We start from the raw sequence: 20960 nt of genomic DNA, 5'->3' as shown, positions 1-20960 counted from the left end.
GCGTTATGAATAACGAATAAGATTTTTAGTTAAGCGATAATTCGAAGCGATGTTTTGTCTGAGAAATATTTGATGAAATCTATCTTAAAGTTAAAGATACTCCAAGAGTAGATTTCGTTGCGGGATTCGAAAAGTTTTCTAACTTGATTTTCCTACTGCGAGAACCCTATCGTCGTTTAGTTATGCAGTCGGTCGAAGTAATTTCATTGACGAACCAAACTGTTACGTTTCAGTCGGCGCTCGAGTTACATAACGTACACAATCGAAGTATTCCCATTAGAAATTAACAAAAGCCTGTCTTTGTGTACAATGGGTTCGGTTGACAGGCATAGAAGATTGGAAAAGGGTGAAAGGTAAACGTTCCTTTTCACTTGCTACCGTTTACAGAGCTCTCCCTATGTAGTTAGTACTTCTTTACTCAACTCGCAACTACCACCAGCGTATAATAATATTCCTTTCTCGCGTATGCTTCAACTGGGAAACTTTGGAGCCGCATACTAGAACGTTCCTCCTTTCTCTCGCAGATTCTTTTTCAATCGAACGCCAATCTTAATAACGATTGCATGCTATTTCTTTTCTCGCACTTTTGATAAACGATTAAAAACTCTAAAGTTCTTTCTCACTAACTCGCTAATTATCTTTTAACAATTTGACGGGCTATTTTACTAACATGATTAACGAGCTCTCGATTTTCTCATTTCCAGGTGCCGCTTTGTGCATCCACTAACCGCACGAAGAGCCGCTTGACTAATCTTCGAAAAAAATGCATCCTCCTAACTCTCCTTAAATCTCGACGATCGTCGTCGTCGTCGTCGTCGTCGTCGTCGTCGTCGTCGTTGTCATCGTCGTCGTCGTCGTCGTCGTCGTCGTCGTCGTCGTCGTCATCGTCGTTGTATGGGGTGGCTCGAAAGTTTCGTATTTTCCCTAGCGAACGTTTGAAATCCCGTGAGAATCGACGTGATATGAGTATTGCGAAGATGCGAAAGAATCCCAAAGATGCGCAGGACCAGTACCAATGGTTTAAAACTCGATCTAACGGAAAATACGCCAGGTAGCTCGTTGGCTAGGCTACCGAACTTGGTCGAGCATGCGGAGAGTTGTCAGGTCCTGGCCGCCGGCACGGGAGAAAATTTAAGCAGCAAATTGCCGAACGTGGTCGAGGGCTCGATGGACTATGGTAGCGAGCGTAGGTCTTCCCGATACTTGGAGTATCAAGATTCTAAACCCTACCAGGATGGTCAGGTCGCGTCGTCGGTGGGAGGATCGGTGGGAGGTTCGGTGGGTGGTACGTACGAGCACGTCGACTATCAGGATCAATTGAGGACTGGGTATAGCAGGAACTGCGAGAAGAAAAGCGGGACTGGCTACGGCCGAGAAAACGTCGATAGATACGTCGAGGACAATAGAATTTATCCGGAGGACGGTCTAAGGTACGACCGTCGAGGACCCCTAGAGGAGAGAACTTACGAGGAATCGGATTTAGACGGTTCTTACGAAAGAAGCGACGCTCAAAAGTTAAGCGTAAGAGCTTATCCCGCGGAACTTCAGGATACGACGACGAGCAGACGGTACTCGAGAGACTTGACGGATTACGAGTACGCCTCGAGATACGCAGAGGAAACCCTCAAGCTCGAGCCGAAGAAAGATCATCATCATCATCATCACCATCATCAACAACATCATCACCATCCCCACTCCGGCAAGATCTACGAGCCGGCCGGAGCGTCCAAGGGATACGAGTCCGGCGTTAAAACTCACGACTCTGCTTACGAGCTCGATAGCTGTGCCACCGCCCAACATCAGGACCCAACTCCTTCTTCCGCCACCGCCGTCGCCGCCAGGAAGTATGAGAACAAATATCATTCGGCAGGAAAAATGTACGGGACTTTACCGAGGTACGAGAGCACCGGGGGCAAATCTTCCGCTTACGAGACCGGCTACGAACCGAGATCGTTCGAGTCAAAGTACGAGGAACAAACTTACGACACCGGTAGCAAGGCTTTCGATCCGAAATACGAATTGACCAGCTCGAAGAGTTACGAGAGATGCAAGTACGATGCTTCCTCCTCCTCCTCTAACGCCAGGTATCGCGACAAATCTTACGAGCAAACGCTCAAGATCGGTGAACTCTCTTCCTCGTCGTCGGCCGGTCCTTACGCGAGAAAGCAAAATCAAGAACAAGAGGACATGACCGCGGAAAAGATGAACGGTTACAGGAAGAACAATTTCGAGGCCTACGGGGTTTACTCCGATCCGGAGGACGATCACGGTTTTCTAGCCGAAAAGAAAACTCCTCAGTACACGTACAAGGGGGTAGTCGTTAACGCCAGCGGAGAATCGAGCGTCATCGAGAAGCGGCCAAAGGACAACAGGCAAACGGAAATGCCCCGGAGCCCTTGGTGCAGGCCTATGATCTTGCTGCTCCTTCTGGTCCTCCTCGTCGTTATTTTCGTATTCGTCGCTGGAATACTTTTGTACTTTAATTGTAAGTCCACATTTATCACACATTAATAGATATATCTTATCATTAGTATATTCGATACACACGTTAATGATGCTCATTCGATAGCCGTTCTTTTTATTTATCGTCCCGAACCCGGTCGAGGCGGACACGTTCCGACGATACGTTAAGCCGGAATCGCTAACTGTCTCTACGGGTAGTTTTATACGTCGATATTTTGATATGCCCGGCACGTACAGTCTTGCCACTAGCGAAACTGTTTGTTCGGAATTACAATGCGTCTCGTAAAGAGAGCACAATTGGCATTGAAGAAACGAAAAGGAAGAAAAATAAACGTTAGACGTTTCGCGCTCGTAGCTCGTAGAAATGTAGCTTCCTCGAAAAGACGCATCTAACACGTCCAACTCGTTTTCTTCCGTCGAATCGAATAATTCCTTATAAACTCGAAGAAATCCTACCGACTTTCCGCGTTAAGAAAATATCTTTTCGCGCGAAGATTTTGTTCAGGGTTGCGTCAGGCTTTCCGAGGAAGGATCAATTTTAGCTTCGCGGTTCGACGTGGCCGAGTCCACCGCGGTCGCTAACAATTCCGTGATGAATTTCTATCGCGGACATTTGTTATTCATTGTTTCCAGCCTTCTTTCCTCGGCGCCCCCACCCCCCCCCATCCATATACGAGGATACCGCGCGTACGTAGAAAAGAAGGGAGCTGTCTACCTTGTCTCGGAGCATTATCGTGAAGGATCGTCTAGCTGTAGCGATTGGAATTTATTTCTCCGTAAGTTTTCTACACGCGTGGAATGGGATATAAAGAGAGGGAGGATGAAGCGAGACGGTCCCTGTAAAAGACGTTCGAAAGTCACCCAAGATTTGTCTTCGTCGTCTTTCATTCTTCTAACTCTATACGGCGATACTTTGAATGCTTAACGGAAAAGATAAAACTTGCCGTAGAGAAGAATCGGAGATGTCTTAGATATTTCATTACAAGGCCAATCTCGGGTTCTCGTATTTATAGTATGTAACGATCGATGAAGATCGTAAAAGGCGTTACGTTACGTCTCTGAAATCCAATTCGACGAAACCTCCTTAACATTCGTGTAATGGGAGAACACGCCCTGCTAAAGGGAAACAGGATGGTTATTTCCTCGAGATTTCTATTCTACTCAAACTACATTGCTTCTGTTGCTTTGTTTTCGCGACGGACGTTGACTCGTCGTTGTCGCCTCTAAAGGTGGTTTGATGAGAAACCAAAAAAGAAAAAAAAAAAGAGAAAAAAAAGAATAAAGAACGAATCCTCTCTCGCTCTTGGAACGATTTAACAATGGTATTCACCGCGTTAGAGTAGGAGGGGGGTGATAATGGCGACTAGTGTAGAGAGAAAAGTCGCGGAAGCGAAAGGCGAGCTCTCGAGTTTTCCCAGGGTAGACGAGGATCCTTTGCGATAGCGCTGATAGACGACGGGGATCGCAAGCGGGGATCGCAAACGGGCCGAAGGGAGTGGAGCATTCCGAGTGGCTGCATTTGGCAGCGGTCGACGGGTTCCGCCGAACGATTCGGTTTATTTTCGGGTCAAGTTTTCACCCGACCGCTTCGCAATCAGACAGAGCATAGTCTAGCGGACAACACATTTACTGCGACGTAGCACGAGCACGAGCATAGCATCCCTCCTCCCTACCTATGGTTTCATGGTTCTCTTCTGTCGACTCGACACCGCTCGTTCTCTCGCTCTCTCAGGTTTCCCTTCTACTACATACCATATATGTATATTTCCCTAGTCTTTTCTCTCCGACTCTATTTCTAGCTCGTACGCTCGTATTTTCAACGGGATTTTCGGAAAATTCGATTGCGCCCCCGGCAACGGTGGGATGTTACTACCGCGTCCTGTTCACGATTCCTGTCGACGCCATTTGTAACGAGCACGGCTCGACTTTCGGCGAGCATGTCGTTTCTATCGATAAACTGCACTCGGGCCTTTATATCCGTAGTCGAATCGCGGGAGTCGAGTTACCGTCCGTCCTGCCAACTATCGCTCCTCCAAAATTCCGCTTTTACATTTGTTCGCTAAAGAATTCGTGCGTTTACGGACGGACCCAGGGTATTAGGGCGTTGTTAATAGGAAAACTATTTCACCTTCGAGATAGGGAGAATACGAGAAAGGATGTTACGGGCAAATTCCTGCAGAGAACGCGCGAGTCGGCAAAAACTTCGAATTCGAGATAAAAGTTGGACGTGAAAGTATTAAGGACGATAGAACCCGAACAACAACCCTTTGGAAATATGAAATTGCGCACGTCGCGTAGCACTTTCCAAGATCTTTTCCATCCATTCTCCGGCATCGCTTTGTGCGACGAGCACGTGTCACTTTAGTAAGCGATGAAATTTATCTCGCGAGTGGATCAGCGCGTCGTTAAGAGGGATAACAAAGTTTTCCAAAGCTTCGGGAACCTCTTCCGAAGGTTGCAATTTAAACTAGTTACCGAAACGTTTATCGTCTCGCGGCAACGAATTTCGGTTCTCTGGTCGTCTCGTAAATGAACGAGAGCTTCGCCAACTAAGTTTCCTCGAATCGCAGGCGCGCGTATATTTGTACCAGTTTCTTCCTTAAAACGTATCTGCTGCTCGCCTATCCGTCTGGCTGCCTACCTGCCCGTCTGCTTGACGATTTCGCTTCAAGGTGCAAAGTGCTTCCGCTCGCAATTTTGCTATTACTCGAAGATCCAATTTTCTCCGTCTTTCTCTTTCTCCCGTTTTCACAAAATCTCCTCCTCCCTTTTCTCTCCCTCACCTATTCCTCCTCCATCTGCTCTCAGAAATCTAACCGTGAAGCTCTCTTCGCAGTTCTCCTCCTCTCGTCCCCCCCCCAGTCTCGTGCGTTTCGCCAAAGGAAGAATACTACTTTTCTCTCTGGATATATACGCGAAGAATAAATGAGCTAGCTATGGAACGAGCTTAAACGTTCGAGAGACGTTTTAAGGATAACGAGGGCAGTAACCGGAATACCTTGTAATAAAACACGAAATTGTTTGTGATCTCGAATAAGTATCGTAGGAAGGGTCCTCTACTTTTCATCGGAGTCCTCGTCATTCTACTAACGAGAGCAGGAGAGATGGCAACTACGTTTAACAATACCATGAAACGTAGCTTACGAGTACTATAGTTAAGATTACAAATATCAGAAATAAAAGTGACCCTGACGCAATGAACGTTTTTAATTGAGTTTAATCGAATCCGTCGAATAACACGTTTCAAAGTTTCGTAGGCAAGGATCGTCGTTTTATCTATCGACGCTAATCCCTTGGTTGCTAAATGCTCATCGTTAATCGCAGTAGAATAAGACCGGCTAAAATAAATGCGGTGATTTTGTCTATAAAGTAGCATCGGTGCTCTTCGTAATTTATATGGAACAAATGCTTGCGAGCGGGTTTTAGGAGGATCGTGGAAAAGCGGATAAGGAGGAGCCGAGGCTAGAGATATTCTCTGGCCTTAATATGATCGGCAGCGTCCTTAATCCTACAACCCTGAGCCCATCCCTGAGCCCATCCCTGAGCCCGTTCCTGAATTGTGGCGCTGCGAGCTTGCCTGAGAATGAGGACGAAATGGAGGAATCGCGGGAAACGCTCATAAAGGCGGATGCGAACGCGTGCCTTACATACTAAATTCTCATTCTACGCCAAAGGTCCGCAGTGCATGTACGGGACAGCTCGCATCGTAATCCCTTCACGTAAGCGAACCCTCTGCTCTTCGAACTCTGTCCTTTGTGCATCGACGCTTCGATCGATTCGCTTTCTCGACCTTCCGTCGTCGTAGGTTTCCTATTTTCTTCTTTTATTATTTCTATATTTCTTTGATACATCGACAATGGTCCGCAACGAATAAGCATCGTCCGATCCTCCAAGGTAGTAACTGCTAATCGACCTATCTTGCGTCATTAAAAAATCTCTTTAGGATTCCACTTGCGTATGGATGTCCAAAGCTTGATAAAACAATTACAAGCTATTGCTCTGCATGCATGGTCTTTAACAAACGGCTCCTTTAATGAAATTCTTCGTTGCCTGTTCCACCTTTGTCCGGGCATATATTTTAATAAAAGATAGTAATACCTTTGTTCTCCTTTTTTCTTCCTTTGTCGCAAGCCTTGTCATCGGGGTATATATATAATATAATAAGTAGGCCGAACTTTCTCTCTCTCTATCGTATATTTCGGCTAAATCCTGTTCTGCGTATGTACTCGTATAGCATTTCGAGCAAGTTGTCGCAACTTCTCGCGAGTTTTTCCGTCACGTAATTCGACCTTTATATCACTTAACGCATCCTCCATTCTATCCTCGGCGCGTCCGTAAATTTTCCTCCTATGCTTTCGTCGAAATAACGTTGAAGGCGGCCGCGCGTCCGTGTGTGCTTGACGCAAACAGAGAACTCACCGGAGTTGGTAAGTATATTGGGCACGTGGGCGCAGTTAGGAAAGACGTGAGCACGAAACTGGAAGGAAAAGTTTCTTCATTTTTCGCGTCGGTCTGTCGGTCGGTCGGTCGGTCGATCGATCGATCGATCGATCGGTCGGTCGGTCGATGAGAACTTTTGCTGAAATATTACGAGAATCAATCGCTTGCACGAGTGGCCTTGATCGAAGAGTCTTTCTCGTGCTTTTTCCGGATACTAGTCCAATCTCGAAACTCGTTGACGTTGAGAAAAGTAATGAGCAAGCTTTGAACTTTTCAAAGTGAGTTCTCTTAGTAAACGTCCCAAGTACAACTAGTACAGCTAGAGTCGATAAAGAATATAAAAATATCCTTACCAATATTAATTATTAATCATTTTTACTCGTTACCTGGAATAACTATCTAAAGTAAGGAAAAGGGGATACGGTCGGACTGCATTAATCGTCGCTGCTCGCACTGCACGTCAAGCGTCGAAGTTATCGATCTCTCGATATGGAAACGGATGACGTTACCGCATTTTCCTCGTATGATCCTCTAAAAAGGATCTTCATGTTCGTACGATAACGATAGGGACTGGATACGAGCATAGAACGTTTCACTAATTATCTCCTATCTCCTCGTGTGAATTTATCGGCACGAAATACTCGATGATTGAACGGATATTGGACGTGGAAGAAAGTACTATCGAAATGATAATTGCTTCGTTCATCGAGATTTTTGTGTTAGTAACGCTTATATGATAGATATAGATAGGGGCACTATTTCATTTAATCATACGACACAGAGAGGATGGATTAACTAGATTAAAGGCATATTACGGTAGAACGGTTATAAAAGGGAAAAAAAAAAAAAACGAATACGCTTGATTTTGATTGGACATCGTTGCAGGAAGTAACGCGAAAATACGCCGAGCGTAGAAAGGAATTTAATCAGTCGCTGTGTCGCATACTATTCAAAGAGCTTGACGGGTATGCTCGATTCGGATTTGCGTAAGCTACGGGAGCTAAAGTTAGCATAAAGGAATCGAACCGTTCGTTCCCGATTTCAGTGGCACATCGCCTCGAGATACATCGCCTCCCAGGGATGATTCCGACCGCGCGAATCAAAGCGCGGCGATGTCGTCACGCGGGACGAATCTTAATGGAGCTCGAGTTAAATATAATAGCGGAAAAGTTAATGCGTTTCCAACTTTGTCGCGCCGATTAAACGATCTAGGCCGATGCATTTTTAGGCACGGCAGCAGTCACGAGTCTAAGTGCTCTCAAACTCTTTCGTAAATGGAATATTTCGATTCCCTTTGAAGTTCCTCGCGAAAGTGTGTCTGTACGGTACTCGATCCTCGCGATAAAGAAAATTTGTCTTTTCCCAAAAACGCTAGAGATGTCTTCAGCTTTTGTCACGTTCATAAATCGTTTTACAAACCATCTCTTTTCCCCCATTCCTAATTGTACCGTGGCAACGCATTCCGTAAACGCCTGCGGCTCCGCGTTTCAAATAATTTACACAATGTTTTCCAACGCATTTTCTAACCGTTTAAACTCGCGCATTGTTTGCAACTTTGTAGATATTTTATCGCTACCCCATGACGAACGGACAAATATCGCGCAGCGACATTATTCAACAGCTGCACTTATTACTCTCCGTTGATAAGCGCGAGCGATCGAGAAGGAAAAGGAGAAGAAGAGGATCGATAAAGAGTAACGCGGCATTGGTAGTAAAATAGCAGGTGGATGGAGCACGTAGGACGTTTTGGTACGCAAAGCGAGCGAGTGTAACGGGTGGCGTGTTACGCGTTGCTTGTGGGAGTGACGACACGTGTTAACCATGTGCGTCAAGCCGCAGATAGAGCTCGACACGCGAAAGGGGAAATATCGGAGAAATATCGGCAAGATTTCGGCGAAATATCAGCGAGTTCTCCTGGAAGCCGGCTGCATACATATCGTTACTTTGTCGGCGCCGCGTGTCTTCGATTGCTCGCCGTTCGGAAGACGTTCTTCGTCACTTACACGCCACTTACACGCCACTTTTTAACGTCCTTGCAAAGGAAAACAATAAGTATCGTTGGATCACGAGTTTTCGACGAAAAAACCTCTAATTCTAGTTGCTTTCGCGTTCGTAGCAGTATAGCGAGCCTTATACGCCATTCGGATTTCGAATTCGGTTGCATCGCGAAACAATGGTTATTAAAAATTTTACGTTATCGCGATCTCCGGTCGTCGGTAACTTAATTATAGTCAAAATCGTCCAAATTTGCATTCGGCAAATATACGATATATAGTATAATTTTTTGCATTCGTAGATAATAAATTGAAGACTCGTAAACCGCGCATTATGAAAATTGTAGGAAAATATCGCGGCACGTTGCGATCGTGGGTAATAACAATAATAACGCTTGCTTTGAATACATCCAACAGCGGCCGCGAATTCAACTTTAATGGCACTCGTTTCCCAATCAACATTTCGCGTCGTCCGCGCAACCTTTTATAGATTTTCGATGTCGTAATTAATTAGAAGCACGAGCTTTATTTATTTGTCGTTAGTAGGCAACGTCTTTAACGCGGATTAAACGTTTGGTCGCAAGCGGCTTCTCCTTTATTTACCCAAATTCATATGTAAACTTGTAATTATTTTTAATGTCGTACGTATGTACCGGCACAACGGTCGGAGGCTCTTCATTAAAGAGATATCCAGGAAAGGATAATTAAAAGTTTCACGAGGAACATCAGACCAGGAGCCGGATGTTGCGCGAGTCAAGAACCCGAAATTCCCTGTTATTTGCTTCGGAAACTTTATCCCGGGCCGAGTTAACGTCGTCGTCGTCGTCATCGTCTAACCTTCCAGCGTGTTTCTCCGTTCCTAAACTGCCTCGGCAGGTTTGCGTACGATCAGGGATCGCGTTAGTCCCGCAACAACGCGTTCCTACTCTGCGTTTTATTTTTATTTTGTGCTTTACCTAAGAGATGATCGATCGCTAACATAATAGAAAGGTTCGCTTGCTTTCCTTCTCCTACGACTAATTTTTAACTAATACTAACCCTTTCTCTTTTCAGATATGTCCTACAAACCCCGCCATCCCCCTGTGGAGGGTAAGTAATCGCGAATGCTTGCAGCACGTTTTCGTCACGTTAATGCTTCTCGCGCGTCAACTAATCGATAAATACGTAGTCATCGCAAATCTTGATTTGCCGCGTCGACTATAGCTCTCTCTCTCTCTCTCTCTCTCTCGCTCGATCGAAACAAATGTTCTTTCTTCGAAGAAGGAAATTCGAAGAAGTAGATTCGATTCATAGAAAAAGTGCGAGCGGGGTAAAGGGAAAAAGCTACTTTGAAAAAGACGTATTGTCATTTTGAAAAGCGATCCTCGTTACTTTCGTTCGCTTTCATCGGACGATGAATAAGCGCGGGCTGTGTGTGCGCGTATTCTTTCCCTTCTTTGAAATCTCGGAGAGAAAGAGAGAGAGAGTATATTCTTCGCGAAGCAGACAACACCACGGCGGTACTATATTCATTCTACGTTGTAGACGTTTTGTGCCCCTAATAGCTCCTTTCCTAATCATCGACTTTAACAAATCGCTTGATATTCCGCTAAGCGGAATACGCACCGAACGAATTATCGGTCTAAACAAAGGCCACCCAAAATGCGATTACTTTCCATCACCGTTTCTCACCTTACCAGGGCAAAATCATTGACGCGGAGCAAAAGGAAGAACAGCTTCGCTAACGGATTTTCATCAAATGAAAGTAAAGTGTTTCTCTCGTGTTCGTTAGCGTTTCCGCGTTCAATTGAAAATGCAGCGAGGAAAAATAAGGCGCGAAGAGTTAGTATTACCGCGCGTTCCACGGAAGACAACGCTCGCACCGCACGGTTATGCGCCTCGTAAAGCTCGTCTTTCATTCTCTAAACTTTGTTACTTTCTGCAATGAAAACTGGAAAATTTGCCTACACTTTTATTTCCGCTCTGTCACGTTGCCGGAGACGCGGAATTCCTTCTCTCGTTTCGCACGCGTACCCACTATAGTGGATATACGTAGGTGTGCGTACACGTACGTGCATCCTACCTACGAGTGCACGGACCCACTCGAGTATACTGAAAAAACGTTTCGCGTGTTACGCGTCTAAACGTAATTCACGATATTTTTAGAGGAGAAAACGGAAACGTAATATTCTCCAAGCAACTACCTATGTATTATATAGTATTAATTTTCACATTTTCTTTTCACTCTTAATTAACAAAATGGCGTCGATGTTGTTACCTCCTATTTTTTTCTCTTAACTTAAAGGGGCGAAACAAATCGTAGCAACGACCTATGAATTTTCTCTCTTCGTCTTAGATTTTTCTTTTTCCACGCTCATTTCACAGTCTATTATCGGAAGCAAACGAGTTATAGGCGGTTAAAGAGAGCTAGAAAGACTACGATATGGAAAGGAGAAAGAGATCGAGAGCCGCGTTAAAAGGTAGAGACGGAGTAGTGGATGAGCGAAGGTGGATGGAACGGAGTAAAGGAAAGCAAAGAAAGGGAGGAGTAATGGATGTAAAAAGTAGGGAAAAAAATATACATGCATTTGTACGCGCTACCCCGCATCTTGCTCTCTCTCTCTCTCTCTCTCTCTCTTGGCGAGCGTAATTACAAACGTTTGTCGGCAAGCCTGTTAATTAACGGCGCGCGAATAACGAGGTTAGACAAATAGCGCGTAGAGGACAAATGACGAGAAAAGTTTTCGATTCTAGAGCCGTTAGTTTAATCGTGAAATACGATGCTTCCGCGGAAAATCTCTGATCGTTAAACGCTAATGCGCGGCTTTTCCGACACGTCCGAATACTCCAAAGGGAAACATCTCGGGGAATAGACTCGAGGATTCTTAAGTGAGCCTCGAGAATACTGCTAGCGGCACGATTATCAATTATTAGCAAAGTTAGAATACATACGTAGAGGAGCGAACGTAGGATAGGGTTACCATTGTTCGAATAGTTTACCAATACTAACGTTTCGACGATGCACCGCGCACGGATATTCAAAGTTCGAACATTCGGATATTGAATACGGTTAGGCGGAAATTGCGAATACTCCGGATGACGTGGATACTTTGACTGCGGTTACTTCGAGCGGTATTAGATGTTCCGATGACAGTGTTACGCACAACCGATGGACTTTGAGTTCGGTTATGGACTGGAATGCCGGATCATTTGGCACAATGTATACATTTATACGGCTGCATTCCGCGTCCTTTGACAAGCTTAAGCATTTTTCCATACCAGAGTTATCGTCGATTATGCATTTATTCGCGATATAATATCGTACACGTCACGATGTCGCCGAACACCTACTCCTCCATCGACGTAGCGCCGAGTATTTACGCAAATCCAGGCATCGCAAGATGGATGCATATCGATATACGTATCCGACACTCGAGTACAGCCGCGATATGGAGTCGTCGAATAAATCGTTCGCTCCCTCGCGAAAGCTTCATCGTTGTCGAACCAAGGGAAAACGACAAAAATAGAATAAAAGAGGAGGAGGAGGAGGAGACTGTTGGGAAAACTGATGGCAAAGTTGAGAGCTCTTAAGGGTTAAAAACGTCCAATGGTACTGCGTTCGTCGAAGAAACGAATACTCGCGAAATATTTGTCGTACGTTCGAGACTTAATCATTCCGGACGAGGAACAATGCGCGTTGGCGAGACGCGGAGAGCGTTCTCCGGAGAACGATCCGGCTGGTTAGAAATAAGGCTCGTAAAAGTATGGTCGCGTAGTCTCTGACAGTGCTCTAGAGGATGAAAGGTATTCTCGGAATGTCGGGGAAAGGCCTGGTAAAAATTTCTACCGAAAATATTCTACGACTACAGGGTGCAGTTACTATAAATCCCTGCGTCCTCGTGGTCTATTCTTTGCCCCTAGGAATGGGGAGAAAGAAAGATAGGAAGAAAGAAAAGTAAAGGGCTCGAAAGAGAGACGTAGAAAGGGTAGCGGAGGAATGCATACGGGGAAGAAAAAAGGAGGCATTCCTCGATAAATTACGCGCAGAATAGGAAGAGGTGGGAAAGTTCTCGTACGAGTTTAGGACGAAGCGGGGGGAAAAGGGCGATACCCGGCGAGATCCACCTTTTCTTTTCCGTTCGTCCTTTTTATTTTTTGCGCTTTTTTTCTTGCCTCTGCCCCGTTTGGAATCGCCCGCAGCAAGGCTCGGACGGACATTGGCCAGAATTATCGGACTATCCACTAATATCGGTCTCGAGCTTGTCGCGAGCACCATGCGCGCGCTTTACCAACAGCTACAGAGCAGGTGTGTTGGAGAGCTTTGAACTTTGGGTAATAGGTTACACGCTTTGGACCATTGGGATTGGAAAGTTGTTGTATATCGTCCGCTAAATCCACTATCCTCGTAATCATCTAACGACGATGACAATACGCCATCCGCTACTATCGTTCGAACGATCTTTCGGTAATCACTGGATTTAATTTTGCCGTTACGCAACTCCCTACAATGCTTTCGTTCCTCTCTCTCTCTCTCTACATCCATTTTAGTTAAAATTAAAAATCCTACAACGTTGTCGTTACCACTCTCTAATTATATGTTCGTTAATTAAGCCTTTTGGAGGAAAAAGATGGTAGCAGCAGTCGCTATTATTGACGCGCAATGTACTTACGTTCTAAGATAAGGTTTCGCTAAGAAATTGCTTTCCCCCCCCTCCTCCCGAGATAAAGCTAAGCTCTTGAGCTACCTTCCCTCTGCGCAAATCCTTTCCTTCCTCTTCTACATTCGTCCTATGCAACCAACATATTTCGATTATTCGTTCTTCGACTATTTCTCGGTTATCGTTTAAGAATACGATCAAAATGAAAAATATGTAAACGCGTATAGAAAAGTTACGATTTTTCTTTTTAACATCGATTAAACGGCAAAGTTCTTCGGATATTTCTCTTTCGCAAATTAATCCGCTCGGATTTGACACGAATTTTGACTAAATAGAATTCCATCTGGCGTAGCTTTTATCGATGCAAGTATCGAATAAGATCTTGATTTAGCAAATATTAGTTATACCGACAACATCGTCTATTGACACGAAAAATTGATTGATTTTATATAGCTCGGAGAGTATTTTACGTTTTCGAAAATCCATTTTCACGGAATCAAGGATACTCTCTCTCTATTTATTATTCGAAAAGCGTTGTTTAGTAGAATATCAGTGATATCGATTGCTACGGGTCGAGGGTGCGAAGCATCATTTTGTTGTCCGACAATCGTTTGTGCTCGACGCGAAAATAGCGCCGATTCGTGTCGACCGCATAATGAGCGACGTAATAATAACGTGTCATAACATTTTATTGTATTTACGTAACGATTGCTACCTCTACGAATTATAATAAAAATGGATACCGAACTGAAATTTACTTTTACAGATAATCCCTCTTATCGCCTCTCGTTCTCTCTCCCTCCCATCCTCCCTCCCATCCTCCCTCCTGTCCATTACCGCTTTGTTAATCAAAAATCATTTTATCGATGAAATGAAAAATTGTGATGTATCGCTTCATTCATTTATCGGCTTAAATTTTATGCAAACGTTCAATTTTGCATTCTGCTTATTACCAATCCCTCGACATTTTTAATCTTAATTTGACGTTAAACAGTAAACAACGATCGTGTTACCATTGACGTTCGCATGTTGTATTAGTCAATTTTATTCGTTACCTTTATGCAACGTTATAGAAAATGTCGATTTCAACCTTTCCAACGATTTAGAATGCTATTGTTCGGTAAATGCATTTGCTTCCTGCATAAAAGAGGTAAAAAATGAGGATGCACTTCTGCGTGCATTTTACCAAGTTCTACATTGACATTGTAAATTAATGAACTGCGGAAAGAGAGAGAGAGAGAGAGAGAAAGAAAGAAGCTCCATTTTTTATCATTTATCGACATTTCCGCTTCCTTTCGAAAGAAAGAGCGGATTTTTAACGTCAGCTACGATTTTACGTTGTACCTAGATATCTATCTACGTTTGCGCGTATATCTATATATAGGTCGAAACTACGGTTAAAATATATTCTGTTTGCTCGATCGATTCGTTCGAGCGCACGGAATACATTTTGCGCAGCGCAACGCGTATCAAAACAGCGAGCGAGCAAAACTAAGAGAGAACTAGAATCCAAAGTTTTCCTTTTTTTATATTCACGCAGTGATATTTCACGGGCGATAGCTTACGATCGCCGTCGTCGCAAATAGATTAAAATACTCGTCAATGTCGTAGTTTCGACGATCAAACGCGTTTAAACTTTCAACGACAACTGGAAATGTATAATTTAGTCATGTTAATGGTGTATCGAGCGAATTGTAAGCAGGCAAGATAGGATCTCTCTCTCTCTTTCGTGCGCGCGCACGTTTGCCACTATGTGTCGGTATAGGTGCATACTCAAGTGGGGAGAGCCTTTAACTTCTGTAGCCGCGTACTGTAACTGAGACATGGTCCCCCAGGGGCTACCGACCGAGATTTACGAAGGCAGTTTCCCTCTATCGTTCGTGCACTCCTACCCCTAGATAACTCATACATAAAGAAAAACACGGAGGAGTATTCTTCGATGTGCTCGCAAGGCTACTACAAGGATTCTTCAGCGCCTTCTGCAAACGCGCGTCGCTAAAAAGCATTCGGTGGCATTTGATTTTCCTTTCGAGCTCGCCTTCCATAGGGATGAACGAGAAAATGTCGACAATTTACCAACACACCATTGCCAAGAAATAGTTTCGTTGTGTAGTCATCGCAGTAACCGAGAGACCCGAGTCTCCTCCTTGAGAACATTCTTTTCGCATTCTTTATCGATATCATAAAAGCTCGTTTAATGACGAAGCGATCTTGCACGAAGAATGTAAGAGAAGAGCAAAGACAAAACTCTAACGTTTTCTTTTTACATTACGATCACGGTTAATTACTAAACTTTCCAAAACATTGATCAAAACACGAGCTATTGTTATACTTTTCTCATTAACACTTAGCGGTAGGTACAACGTCCAAATGTTTTTCATAAAATATCTACGCGTTTTTCAAATATTTTTAGCGCCATACAGTTGAAAGCTCGTAAAGGTTCAAATAAATATGCGTCTGTTGTTTTATAACGAACCTATGGGAAAAGTACAGCAAAATTTTGCGAAATATGATAAAAGTATCGTAGATATATATTATTCGTATTTCGTACGAGTTGGTCGTTCATTTCTAAAAATTCACATTTTCAAATATTCCCTAGTTCGTTACATACCTATTTTGTACGATATATCTCTCGTCGATATATTCGAACTGTTATCGTACTTAAAGTTTTAATTTTCCCTACAAAGACGCAATTTCAAAGAACGAGATCCGGATTTCATTCCATGGGGCTTTCTACGACAATGGAAGAAAACCAATTGAATTTTTGATGATAACCGTAGAGCACGTATTACAGATTGCACCGGCATGTCCCAAAGTACCCCGGCTTTCTCTCTCTCTCTCTCTGACTAACACTCTTCGATATCCAACTCTAGCTGCACGCTTGATTGCGACTCAATACCAGCTTTTCACTCGTCCTGATATGAACTCATATACCTTCCTATCTGACTGCACGTTCTAGCAACAATGGTACATTACGACCGTTTAATCGACGATAAATCATTGTACGATAACCGTGACCGTTACGGTTACGTTTCAAGAAATTCGCATGTTTTATTCCGATTATCTGCTTCGGCTTTGGAAATCCATTATTTATACCGGATAGTCGAATACGCGTACATCGATGACCATCGAGTACGTTTATTTAACGATTACAATTATTTCGACGTCAGTCGAAAAAGCATCTTTATGAGAAATAATCAAAGGGAAATAGCGATATTGTAGAGTAACGCTTTATATCGATTAAAAGCAAAGATACATACATAATTTGGGATTAGCATCAGAAATGGTATCCGATCAGCGAATGCGATTTCAACTATATGCATATAGGCGCTTTCCTAATACGTGGTTAATAATACCACTCTATAAAGGCTCAGTGTGAATCGTTTACGATAAGCTTTTACGCGCAGCCTGAATATACGATAAGGTCGTTCGTGCGCAAACTTTGCGTACGGATTTCACGGATCGTCGCTGTTTTAAGGATTATCGCGAGAGTACAAGGAATAATTTGAACCCACGATCGAAAGGAATATATTCCTTGGAGGGAGATTTACCACAAGTAAACGATAATGAGAGAAAAATAGTTTGCCGAAAAATAACGCATAGACGTCGCGAAAGTGGTACAGGTGCCAGCTACGCTATGCTCGTACCTATTCACTTATCTTTGCGTGTACATGCATTAAAATACACGTGGCTCTACGTGTATACGAGCCTCCTATGTAGGTATAGATATATGTATATTGCGTAGCAAATGGCCAACGCCAACCAACCGACTAGCAGCAGCAGCAGCAGCAGCAACAACAACAACACAACAGCAGTAACAGCAGCAGCAGCAGCAGGGATGTCGGTGGCACCACCACCACCAACCGGAGGGAAACTCCATAAAGACTGATTTACGCGTTGGATTTATGAAGACCGTTCGGTTTTCTGGCCAGTATTTCACCGATGCCAAGCTTTTTTCGCATGTGGAACTTTCGGTTTCTTTCTTTTTTCAGCCCCTACCTCCAGTCGGTCCCTTTTTTCTCTCAACCATGTTACCCCTATCCTCTAACTCTTCGCTTCCATTTCGCTGTCCTCCAAAAACGCGCGACGGTCGATGCACTCGATTTCGATCGTAACAATGCACCAAGTACGGAAACGCGCATCTACCTATTCGGTTATATAGGCTATGTATGGGCTACGTAGATACATAAAATGTATCACCGTTACGTTTTATCGCTTCGTTAGCGTTACGAACTTTCATTGCGCACCGGCGAAACTCCATCTTTGGAAAAGTGGTGCTAAAGCTACACTACGGTAGCGATATTTGCGATGCCGGCAAGAGTCGAGAAAGCACTAGATAGAGTGGTTTGATGATCGAATCGATCTTTGATTATTCGATATTATTAAACGAATATATAGCGGAGAAAGGCTGGATGGGTCAGCTGTAAGTGAAACGTATCGAGCTTTAAGTAGCCGTGGAATGCCTCACCGTTAAGTCGAAAGTAACCGCACTGGCGGCTCCAACTAACTCTCTCCTGCCGCAACTCTTACTTACTTGGTGCTATAACTCACTTAGACCGAATCGTTCGGCGCAGAGCTTCTTTCTCCGGAGTAAGTACGAGAAAAGACATTGAAAATAAAAGAGACGTTTGCGAGAACGTACGTTCTCTTATAATAACTACTATTCGCCTCTTAATTTGAGGAAGTGTAAAACTCGGGACTCGGACGCAGCTCAGCAGCAGCGCGCTCCGAAAGTATTTAATCTCCTCGGCTATGTGCTTATAATTGAGAATTTCCAACTCGAATAGTACTCCTCTTGGTTTTAGTTTGCAAAAAAAGTAGTAGAAAACGGAAGTAGAAATAAGCGATGGAGAAGCTTACGAAGGATTACGCGAAGAACTTGCTTCTCCCGCGAATTCCGTTATTTTGTCTTATTTTGAGCGAACCGAGTGTACATATGCGAATAATTACTACGAAGCTAGAGCAAAAGAATAGGTGTAAGAGTAAATTAAACTCTCGCTTGGAATAAGCTTTTCATCGGTCCGATGTCCCTTTTAAATAACGAAGAAATATCAGCAAAAGATTGACTTTCCGAAGCGAGTCGCGCCCCTCTTCGGAGACAAAGGGAAAAAAGAAGTGGTGCTCGCGAGAACGACTACGCCGGCGTGCTAGACGAAAGGGTTCGGGCTTAACGGGGGCTCTCTATGTTTTACGAGGAAAGCGTAGAATATTTTAGGCGGTCTCGTTGGTCCCTCTACGGCTACGGGGGGAGTAGAAGAAAGAGACAAGGGAAGAGAGAGAAAGGGATGGCTTTCACAAAGCTGTAGGATTTAACTCTCCAGTTCGGAGGGTGGACCGTAACACTTCTAGTAAGGGTGTCCAAATGCTTCGTACGGGAAGCGTTCCGAGAACCTTGATAGCGGCTGGCTCCAATCGAAAAGAGCTAATGAAAAGGAGAGAGAACGGTAGGACGGAGAAAGGAAAGGATTGACTGCTACAGGCGAGGAGTAGATGGGGCTTTTCGTGTCTGGGTCGCACGAACAAAAACAGGGTGTCGGGACAGAGTGCTCGGCTCGGACAAAGGAATACCTTTCGAAACCCTAGACAAAAGGTTAATCTTTCTTTTTTACAAACTTTACTCTACTCTCTCGCAAAACTCGGTTGGAAAAGTGCTGTTACGAATTAAGAACGCGAACATTAAAAATAGCGTAGCGACGATCGGTAGAAGAGCTATTTGAAGAAAATTCGTGCCGATGCTAAGTCAAACTTAGGGCGTATATATGTGTTCGACGGCACACGCCAACCAAGTCCTTTCCTACGAGTATATTAGACTTTCTAATACAAACCGCCGTGTCGGGTCTTACGTATATTAATGCACATTAGCCCGACCCTTCCTACCTGGCCGCGTAAGCAAAGGTTGCGCTCTCCGCGAATCACCTTCCTTTTCGTTCGAGTAAATTTGCTCGCTGATAATAATCGATCGATACTCGGACTCGCAACGGATGTTTGAACCGAACAACTGCGCGGACAATACTTTTATTACTTCGGTCGGACCGTAATTTTTGGAAAAAGCATTATTCTCCGATCGCAAAACTAATTTCGCGCTATTATTCGATTCGGAAGGGTGCGCGAATACTTGGAATATGCGGATCGGCCAGACAAATACGACTCGTGAGAGACGATAAATTCGCGAATATCGATCGTCGCGATAGCACCTAAATAGCGACTCTATTCTCTCGTTTATCGCCCAAACTACCTCCCTCTCCTCTTTCCCCTAATGACCGGCATTTCGATTCTTCTTAACGAGCGCAGACGTAGTTACGCTTTTCTCGATGACTCGAGCTGGCTTTGTCCGACCGACTCGATACGCGTCCGCAAAATGACCGGTTTTGCGATCGCGGTCTCCTCCAACCTTAGCAAAATTGTCCGACGAGAAAAGGGATAACGTTAATTAGGTACTTTACTTAATGTCCCTTAATTGGTTGATCGTTCGAGGTTCTTGTTTCGACCTCTATACGGGGGCCTTCTTCTCTCTGCTGAAAATTCAACTAAAATCGCTCGAACATATAAAAGAAAGCTTCTCGGATTTAAATGATAAATTTTGTTCCAGTTAAACCCGTCGGCTCCGTTAATCCTTGCAGTCGAATACTTCGTATTTCGATACTTTTATTCTCTGGAGGAACATTACTTCTTCTTTTTGCATTTTTTTTTTTTTCGTTATGTCATTCGTAGAATTAGCAACGCGCGAGTGTCCTCCAATGCAGCTTTTTTCCTTTGGGATTAATTGAACGAATAACAAGGACGACCTTTTTCAAATGTACTCGTATTGGAATCAATTGGCCGTCTGCAGTAGTAGGTCGTCGTACCTTTGGACGTTCGAAATAAACTGAAAGGAATAAGGCGACATCTTTTCAATCCCGCTAACCACTTCCATTTAGTTTGCCCGAATGCAAAAGTATCGTGTTTCTCGAAACCTTTCTTTCTCGTATCCGTGTTTGTAGTCGCATTAAAAATTCCTTACGTACGAATGGTATTTGTTCCGAAATAACGAAAGTCGAGTGAATCAATTAATCAAGAGGATGATCGAACGCGAAGATCATCGTTTTAACGTTTTCTCTTCTCTCCTTGTAACCAGAGAGACGACTAAGAGAGAAGGAGAAACGATAGCTTCCAAGATGAGGGAATAATTAACGCGAGCAACGATATATAGGTCGCGGCGTTTTCACGTAATTGCTGCAGAAATTGCCATCGCTACGAACATCGTCGTTGCTTCTTAGCGGCTTGACTCTAGGCTTATTTTAAATGTGACGTGAAATCTACTTAATCGTCTTGCGAGAAGCAATTAGAAGGATTTCTTTACTTTTCTCTCTCTCTCTCGTTTATTTTTTCCTTCTTTCGTAGTCTCGTCTGCTTATCTTTGGTGAATTATCGGACCGTATCATTTTTG

At 44.0% G+C, this 20960-nt stretch overlaps 1 protein-coding gene across 2 annotated transcripts in view; it reads left to right on the top strand.

Annotated features, from left to right (window-relative positions):
* Positions 1–20960, top strand: part of LOC122524356 (agrin-like) — a 155191-nt gene that overhangs the window by 31766 nt on the left and 102465 nt on the right. For both annotated transcript variants that reach the window (XM_043646563.1, XM_043646562.1), the window contains exons 2-3: positions 705–2485; positions 9951–9986. In XM_043646563.1, coding sequence (XP_043502498.1) covers positions 997–2485; positions 9951–9986 — 1525 coding nt within the window. In that variant the 5' untranslated portion in view covers positions 705–996. The remainder of the gene's footprint in view (positions 1–704; positions 2486–9950; positions 9987–20960) is intronic.

The sequence above is a fragment of the Polistes fuscatus genome, unplaced genomic scaffold (genome assembly GCF_010416935.1).
Source record: "Polistes fuscatus isolate 324 unplaced genomic scaffold, CU_Pfus_HIC Scaffold7, whole genome shotgun sequence".
NCBI classification, from domain to species: Eukaryota; Metazoa; Arthropoda; class Insecta; order Hymenoptera; family Vespidae; genus Polistes; species Polistes fuscatus.
Note: the sequence above shows the minus strand (reverse complement) of the source record. Positions and strands in the feature narration are given on the sequence as shown.